The sequence below is a fragment of the Amphiura filiformis genome, chromosome 7 (assembly GCF_039555335.1).
Source record: "Amphiura filiformis chromosome 7, Afil_fr2py, whole genome shotgun sequence".
In the NCBI taxonomy this organism is placed as follows: domain Eukaryota; kingdom Metazoa; phylum Echinodermata; class Ophiuroidea; order Amphilepidida; family Amphiuridae; genus Amphiura; species Amphiura filiformis.
This window is the reverse complement of record NC_092634.1, coordinates 50,758,027-50,767,906: the sequence shown is the minus strand read 5'-3', so window position 1 is coordinate 50,767,906 and position 9,880 is coordinate 50,758,027. Positions and strand designations below refer to the sequence as shown.

The following is a 9,880-nucleotide window of genomic DNA, read 5'->3' as shown; positions in this document are numbered from 1 at the left end:
TTAATACTATTTATCTGTTTATTGTATATTGATAAATATGTTTGCATATGGAAGGATCATGGCAATATTTTTGTATTGTCCACTTGATGAGGTGATTAGCGCAATGTCATGTTATACAATAGGAACAATAGCCGAATGGTTACAGGAAGTTGAATTATTTCAATCATTGACTGGTGTATATTAATCAATGGAATCTACATAACTATCATTCGGGAATCTGTAATATAACCACTGATAAGGTGAGATTAAAATGTTCTAAAAGTAGTAAAGTACAAGGATAGTTAGAACTTATACTTGTAGGAGAATTAAATTAATACTAAACGGTAAAGACTAAGGAGTACTATACGCAAAATACTGGAATTCCATCAGTTCAACTGATAATAAATATCTGCATTATATTTTTTTCTTTTTCTCCTGTTTTTGCCCATTTATTTTTCTTGCTTTCCTCCAAAGATCCCCTTCACCACCTCCAAAGATCCATTTTTTTCTTGTTTTCACCCAAAAAGCCATTTTTTTGCTCCCAAGACCATTTTGTGGGGACACTCTATACTGTTATAAGATCGGCAACCAAGTTTTAGAATATGGCTCAAAAAACTGCAGAAAGAACTGATTTTGGGGTTTTTCCGCACATGCATGTCATTTTACTATTAGAGTGTCCCCCTCCCCGGAAACTTTAAAGTTTGAACTACGTGATTCCCGACAGAGTTTACACTCTGCATCTGTATGGATTACAATCCATGGCCCCTAAAGACCGGGTTATAAAAAATCGCACGACCGCAAATATTTAAATTTGATTTCTCTAAATTAAATTTTCTAGATTAATTTTCTAAAAGTAAGATAAACTCAGTTTCACCGCACCCCATACAAACTTGCTCAAAAATATTAATCAACATAATTTGTCAGTCGAGTATACATGTAAGTCATATTTGTTCACCTGAAGATCATGTGGTTACTTATTTTATTTATTTATTTATTTGTTTCTTTGTTTGTTTATTTAACAACATATATTTGTATTTACTTCCAAATCTGGGTGTTTGATATACCTAGATTTGGAAGATGTGTGCACTCTATTCATTATTTTATTTTTGCATGTCGTAGGTGTAGATCGAGGCCCTGTAATGGGTGTTACTGATAATGATAATAGTCGATTATCAAATTTACATTAGTAAATTATTACGATAGTCTAATGTGAAATTCATGAAAATCCTATCATTCAACAAAGAATTTATCGGGAAAAGCTCTTTGACCGCTTTCCAATTAGGGATTTTCCTTTTAACAAAGGAACACCAGCGTGGTACAACGCCCTGCAGCATGTAGCAATATCCATCGGCATGATCAAATACTATCAATCATTTGCAAATCAAATAGTCAGATTGCACCCTTTTTCATATATGATTAATATTATAATACTTTATATAGGCATGGTGTTTGCTAAAAATCAGTAAATAAATATAATGTGCATGATCATGATGTGTAATAGGCAAAAGGTATAGGCCGTAAGCTAAACGGTTAGAAAAGCGCAACTCAGATCATGCAGCTAGCCAGGCCCGTACGCAGGATTTTTTTGGGGGGGGTGCTGATTTTGAAAAAGTGGAATTTTTTCCAAAGGGGGGGGGGCGATTTTGTAAAAAGTGGACTTTTCCCCAAAATTTGGACCTTTTTGACCCAAAAACGTAAAAAACTGATTTTTTGTTTCGCTACGCTCACAAATTCTTGAATTTTGGGACTTTTTGTATACTTTTGCAAATTTGGGAGGTGCGGTCAAGCACACCCCCCCCCCTCGTGCACGGGCCTGCAGCTAGCATCTGAGCTCATCTGTAAAATGAGTATAACCTATTATGTGAGGAGGAGGTGGTCCAGGTTTTGGTACATTTATACCACTAAATCAAGACTAGAACAAAAGATGAACGATCAAGAAGGGTTCCCGTGTAAAAACTATAGACTTTGAGCATTTGTCCCCAAAAGACCCTACCATGCATAATCTAAGACAAAAATACCTAGTCTCAGACCATCATCATGACTATCTTATCTAACTGTATCCCCATCATCACCATGCACTGCATAATAATATTCGTAAATGAATGAAAGAAAGAAACTTGAGAAAAAAAGGACTCTGGCGGGGAAGGACTCAAAGACTGAGCTTTTCACCAAAAGACCCTTAAATACCATAAAGCTGTAACCCGTGCCCAAGGAACCCATGCACAGTATGTCAGCATTGATAGGCCTACTATATAAGGAGGAGGTATGATAACTTGAACAATGTTAGTAGGAATGACCTTGAAAAGTGTCTGAAAAAACATTATTAACGTTAACATCAACAATTTATAACAAACCCAAATTATGAAAAAATCACCACAGGGTAGTTATACATTTCTCCATTTACGATCCTGCCCAAAAGTGTCTCCTTTTATATACCACGTCACAACTACGTGTATTTGCATGGGACTCAACTTTGTCATTACTGTGGTTTCCTCATTTTTGACAAATGTTTCATTTTGAAAATACCTTGATCCGATTTGTGCATGATGATGGATGCATCATAATATTTCGGGTCGTGCTTGTACACGCCGTACTGGAAGTCAAATTGTCATTATGAAAACCAATTTTTTTTTTAAATTTCATGATAAATTTATGTGAGACCTTATACTTTGCGAATATACTTTCTTGCTAATAAAAATAAAAAATAATACTAGGCCTACCATTCCTTTTTATACAATTTTTTATAACCATGAGTTTCAATCAATCAACCCAGAACACCTCCCGGTCCGTGGATAACGACTGGTAATGTAGTCTAAGCTATTTTCTATTTTCATCGCCTCCGTGCCCCCCCCTCCGTGCCAATGTATAATGTCATGTAGTTAGTGATATTTTTAATTAACCCCAAAACAACCTCTTTCATAGGCCTACATCATGCATTTTTGTAAAATTAGTTGATTTTCAAAAAAAAAAAAAAAAAGATAACGACTGGTAATGTAGACTAACCTATTTTCAGCCACTGCCAAACTCCCCAGAGTCATGGAACCGTGACGACATGTTGTTATGTTATTTTTAATAAACCCAAGTGAACCTACATGAAAAGAGAAACTTGGCCCCCCGCTTGGCACTTTTGTCGTCTTAAGCCACTTGTGAGAATTGATATGGGAATATTCTAAGGATAATCATGGGGATTAAGCCCTTATATCAGTTATCTCCCCAAAGCGTATCAACTTTAATTTGTTTCCCATTGTCATACTTGGATGCACACTAACCACAGAATGTTTTCTTTTTATTTGAATTAGTTGTTTGGAGGTTTTGTTTTGAAGGACCATTGACTGTGACAGAATATCCAATTTAACAATTATGAAGTCGGCTTTTCAAAAATCGCCTAATATTTAATGGATTTCGCGTGTGAGATTTTCAAAGTAGTCAAAATGTCGCGAAATCGCTGGGAGCACTTTGTTTGTCGCGATCTAAAGTCAAAAGTCGCCTAATTGGGCAACTAAAACTGGCAATATAGTTATGATTCCACTGAATGAAAGAGTTCAACTTCCTGTAACCATTCGGCTGACGGCTATTGTTCCTATTGTATAACATGACATTGCACTAAATCTAATCACCTCATCAAGTGGACAATACAAAAATATTGCCATGAACCTTCCCTTGGGCCTATATGCAGACATATTTGATGCTATTATCTTTTATCACTATCTTATTAACCCGCTTATTAATAATAAAACATACTACCCACATAACAGATACATGGTTCCCATAAAAATTTACTAATTTTGTTAGATGAACAACTAAGTAAATAATAATAAATAAATAAATAATAAATACATAAATTATAATAATTATAAATAAATAAATAAACAGCGGATTTCGCGGGTGAGATTTTCAAAGTAGCCAAAATGTCGCGAAATGGCGGGAGCACTTTGTTTGTCGCGGGACGAAAGTCAAAAGTCGGCCAATTGGGCAACTAACTAAAACTGGCAATATAGTTATATGTATAGATTCCACTGAATGAAAGAGTTCAACTTCCTGTAACCATTCGGCTGATGGCTATTGTTCCTATTGTATAACATGACATTGCACTAAATCTAATCACCTCATCAAGTGGACAATACAAAAATATTGCCATGAACCTTCCCTTGGGCCTCTATGCAGACATATTTGATGCTACTAATTTTGTTAGATGAACAACTAAGTAAATAATAATAAATAAATAAACAAATAGAATAAATAATAAATACATAAATTATAATAATTATAAATAAATAAACAGCCTATACAATACACAATAAATACGAAGCGAAGAAATACACTTTAGCTGTTAAATAGTCCAGGCTAGTAATATCAACAACAAAGGCAATGATATGATTACAGCACAGATCAGTCAACAGCAACCATCACAGCAACAAAGCAGTGGAGATCAACCAACAAAAGTGATAGACGAAATCAGCAATTATGTAAATGCCCGCTTTATCACACCACAAGAAGCATGCTGGAGAATTTTCCACTACATACTGCATGATAGATCACCTGCAATCCAACGATTAAGTGTGCATCTTGAGGGTCAGCAGCAAATACTCTTCAAAGAGGGCCATGCTACTGATGCACTTGAAAAAGCAAAAGACACAACACTGATGGCGTGGTTCAAAACCAACCAAAGAGATGCTGAAGCAAGAAAGCTACTCTATACAGATTTCCCAGAGAAATACACATGGAATGCTCAAAGCAGACAGTGGAGACCAAGAAAGAAAGGTGGCACTATAGGACGGATGTGTACAGCATCTCCAGCTCAAGGAGAAAGATATTATCTCCGAATGCTTCTGACACATGTGCGTGGAGCAACCAGCTTCTTCGATCTTCGAACACTGAATGATGGGACGATATGCTCCACATACAAAGAGGCAACCCTTAAACTCGGACTCCTGGAGAGTGACGCTGAGTGGGACACCTGTCTCACTGAAGCAGCTCAGTATAAGATGCCCAGCCAGCTGCGTCACCTATTTGCCATTATCTTGGTTTTTGCATCACCTGCAGAACCAGGCAAATTGTGGAATAACCACAAAGCCCCTCTGTGTGAGGACATTCAATACCGAAGGCATGGCAAAACAGAAGTTGGTCCCAGCAATGATGTCATCAACACTGCACTTCTTGATATTGACCATCACCTCCAGATACATGGCAAGCGCCTAAGTGATTATGAAGGGCTCCCTGAGACCCAACAAGAGCAAGCAGTCTCCAATATCATCCATCATTTCACATCTTTTTCAATACCTGAACAAGCAAGAAAAGCTTCAACAAACATAGAGATGATGAATGCAGATCAAAGGGCAGTGTACGATGAGATCATTGCAACAACATCAAACCCTGACATGGCTGAACACACAGCATTTTTCATTGATGGTCCTGGTGGAACTGGCAAAACATTCATATACAACACATTGGCTGCCACACTCCGATCTCAGAACAAGATTGTCATCCCTGTTGCCACATCCGGTATTGCAGCTGAAATGTTAGATGTCGCACGGACAGCACACAGTGCATTCAAAATACCCATTCCAATTCAGCAAACTTCAACTTGCAATATAGGGAGAAACACTGACATCGCAAAACTCATCAAAGACGCAAGTCTCATAATCTTTGATGAGGCACCCATGGCACACAAACAGGTAATTGAATGCCTTGAGAGATCATTACGTAGCCTCACACAATCTGACAAGCCATTTGGAGGAAAAGTTGTGGCATTCGGAGGAGACTTCCGACAGGTGCTTCCTGTTGTACGCCATGGCAACAGAGCTACCATTGTGCAGTCAGCCTTTAAAAGGTCAACACTCTGGAAACATGTCAAAACACTCCAACTGACATGCAACATGAGAGCATCAGCATCAGGAGACTCCACATTCCCCAACTACCTCCTCCGGATTGGTAATGGTGTTGAGCCAACCTCCACGCACTGTGGTGAAGAGGACATTGTGACGCTTCCACCAAACATTTCCCTCCAATCAGAAGATGGATGTCTACAAGACCTCATCACTAAAGTTTTCCCAAATATGCCATCCAATCATCGGGATAGTAACTTCCTATGCTCTCGGGCAATCCTCACCACAAAGAACACCACTGTAGATCAAATTAATGCAATGATGATGGAGCAGTTTCCCGGACCCCCGTTCACATATAGCAGTGCAGATAGTGTAGATGCAGAGAGTCAGGCTTCACTCTACCCTACAGAGTTCTTACATTCGCTCACACCCTCTGGACTTCCACCACATGACCTTACCCTCAAGGTACATGCCCCAATAATGCTTCTCAGAAACCTAGACCCAGCACGAGGACTACTGAATGGCACTCGCTTAATAGTCCACAGTCTAAATCAACATGTCATTGAGTGTGAAATTTGCACAGGGCGTCATCATGGCAATAGAGTTTTAATACCACGAATCACTCTGTCACCATCAGACACAGGGCTCCCATTCACCTTAAGACGCCGACAGTTTCCAGTGAGAGTCGCATTCTCCATGACCATCAACAAATCTCAGGGTCAAACTCTAGACCATGTTGGACTTTATCTGCCAGAGCCAGTCTTCACACATGGACAGCTTTATGTTGCCCTGTCAAGAGCTAGATCATTTGAAAACATCACTGTCCTGACACCGAAGCGTACACAAAATATGATTGGACAAGTGCAGTGCCTTACCAAGAACATTGTGTACACAGAAATCCTGTAGGTATCTCAATACAGGGCAGATCAGTTGACATAGCTATGTGCGTCGAGGGAAAACCGAATGTGGTATAATCATATTACGCAGAACAAATATTTCCATCAATCTTTCATTTCATTCAGCCCTCTTCTGAAATTTGATTACATACACAAAAGCAATTACTTTTCCTAGGATATGATTGTGTGTCAGTTCATTGATTAACTGCTTCATCTTCATCATGAAGACTCGCACTACAATATCTGGTCTGTCACTTGCTGCTGTTTCATGTGGAAGAAGTTTGGATTGCATGTCATTGTGATGAAAAGATCTGGAGTAAGAAAACATTGTTTATCATCATATTTTGTGCAGAACTTGCATTGCATTGCTGAACATTTTATGTGGGAAATTATTTCTTTTATTATTTCTTATTTCCTGACATTGAAGCTTTAAGGGCAATGCAAATTTTTCTTTGTTTTTAGGCCTAATGTTTCAATTTGACATTGAGTTACAACAAATAATCTATTATACTAATATAAAGAGTGGTATCTGCCTGTCTGTCCATCAGGCAGCTATGTATTTCATTGCATTTGGATGTATCAGATAATTTGAACAATGTTTGGTACCGTACATGTACATATGCGAGATTCAAAAAATACATGAAGTCAAAGAGCATGGAGGGATGAAATTTGAAACTGACAAATTTAAGCTTAAATTTGGTACACATAAGATATATTGGGAACGCAAATCATTAGAGGTCATTAAGGGGTCCAAATTTCAAAATTTCCAAAATATAATGCACATAATTCTTGGTTGAGGGGAATATGAGAAAAGTCTATTTAAGGTCTTGAGGTGAAATGACATTCAGGGATCAAATATTACAGTTGCCTAGATTGGGCACAACTTAAAAAGAATCCTCAACTTAACTTGAAGAAGAAGCAACATAGCCTACTGTAAAAGTCAATATTTTCGCGAGAAGATGTATTCGCGATTTTGAAGATTTTGTCAATTGAGCAAGAATTACATTTCGCGGTTTTGATATTGATACATTAGAAACCTAATGCAAAAGGTTACTTTCGCGAGTTTTTATTTTCGCGATTTTATGTCCACTCGCGAAATTCGCGAAAATAAAAACCTCGCGAAAATTTCTACTTTTACAGTAAAGGCTTTGTAAATCAAACTTCAATGGACGTGTTAAGGTGGGACGGAGGGGAGCATGACTTAGCACTGTTTGCAATCAAATATCAGTTTAATGGCTAACGTAACATTGAAATAATAATGCTCATCCCATCCTACTCGCCTTAACACCATGTAGATTATTTAATGATATTTTGTTTAAGTTCTATAGAACTGTTATACATATGAAGAGCTTAGTTTCAAAACCCCTTACATCCACTTGCCCACTTTTGAGAACACATCAAAAGATCATCAAAATAATCACCGATATGGGGTTTGCAACAAAAGCAGTTTTTGGCAGGATGCTCATCCTACCCAAGCATCCCGCCAAAAACTGCTTTTGTTGCAAACCCCCATATCAGTGATTTTTTTGATGATCTTTTTGATGTGTTCTCAAAAAATTGGGCAGAGGATGTAAGGGGTTTTGAAACTAAGCTCTTCATATGTGTAACTAGCAAAGTGAATTAATGTGCAATTCCATGAAAACACGATTGAAAGATATATGTAGTCCTAATTTGAAATTCACAAATCATGTAAATTTAAGCTCCTATTTCAATACAGAATAATACACAAAATTCTCAGAATACATAAATTGTTTTTTACATTTAATGACATCAAATTGATAAATGTTCCCTCTTTAAGGAAGAGAAGGAAATGTTATAATGTCCAATTTCTTCACACTTTGGGTTCAGAAATTATATAACAGAAAACACCATACAGTTCATTATATTGAACCCACGTGACATCATGTTTGGTACCATATTGATAGTAATTCAATTAGAATGGGAACCTAAATCATGCAATTAAATGAGAAGAAACATGATTTGACCATTTCCAAACAAGGATTGAAGTACTTTTTAGTATACACTAAACTATGTGGCTTCCTGCAAATTTTCAAAAGCATTTTGAAGGCTGGGTATACATTTGTCTTTAATCCATTTAAAATTTCAGATGAATGCATTTAGTTTCTTGCTCTGCCTATAATGTATACTTTTCATATTTTATGTTCTTTATATTAAGGGTAGTGCAATACTTCTGTCCTGTCTAACCCTGGAGTGGCAAGTTATATAACAAGTAGAAAAAGTATAAGATGTACTACAAACACTTATCCATACACCAAAATGGTTAGAAAATTTAGGTTTCCAATTCGGCAACATGTTTCAGCACAAAGGGGGCGGGGCAAGATATTTAGTACTACCAAACAGCGGGGTGCAATTTTTGTCAAACCATTTTCAGACTTCACCAACCCGGCAAACACATAATTATTGCACAAGCCCCTAAAGGCTGTGCTACAATTATGCATCACCCCCGGTAAAATGGTGTGCCATCAAATGCTTGCCCCTCCCTCATGCTGCCAGCAATTACACCCCCCTCCCTCCCAGGCCTGCCAAAAATTTGGCATATTTGAATGTTTCTGTACTGTTCTAAGCCTATTCAGAGCGTTATATTATTACAAAGTCTCCCATGCATGTTTGCCACAAATTACTTTCCCCCCTTTGCCTTGCCAACAAATCCTTGCCCCCTTCCCCCATTTTACTATTCCCCAAGGGCTCAGAATTATTGCACAACCCCTTGCATGTTTCTCTGAGAATGTGGTAAATCTAACAGTGGTAAATCGTAAGTTTAAAATATTATGCAAGATGTGTGGAGCTGGCGGATTCATGTTGTACACTGTATGTTTTCTTTCCTGCCACCAGCTCCAAGTACAGGGAATAAATTTGATACAATTTCTAAAAACGAATCCTTGATATCACTGCGTCATTAACATGACTTAAAGGATGTCTCCGGCAGTCACAACATTATGCCTTTTTTATGATAGAAAATTAATTTTCAAGCACAAATCATGTGGTTTTATTTCAAACAAACTCATAGTGACCATAAAAACGAATTAATACAGCTGTCTCTCAACACGCAATATTCACAATTCCCGGGCATCGAAATTGTCCAGTGCAATGACGTCCCAGTAATACAATGCAGGCTGAAAACAATTGAGCAAAAGTATCCAATGACATCATCGCACTAGA

At 37.6% G+C, this 9,880-nt stretch overlaps 1 protein-coding gene across 1 annotated transcript; it reads left to right on the top strand.

The window, feature by feature from the left end:
- The first annotated feature begins 4,352 nt into the window (after positions 1 to 4,352).
- Positions 4,353 to 6,710, top strand: LOC140157929 (uncharacterized). The gene has a single exon (XM_072181178.1). The coding sequence runs from the start codon at positions 4,353 to 4,355 to the stop codon at positions 6,708 to 6,710; it is 2,358 nt and encodes a 785-aa protein (XP_072037279.1).
- Positions 6,711 to 9,880: the final 3,170 nt, after the last annotated feature.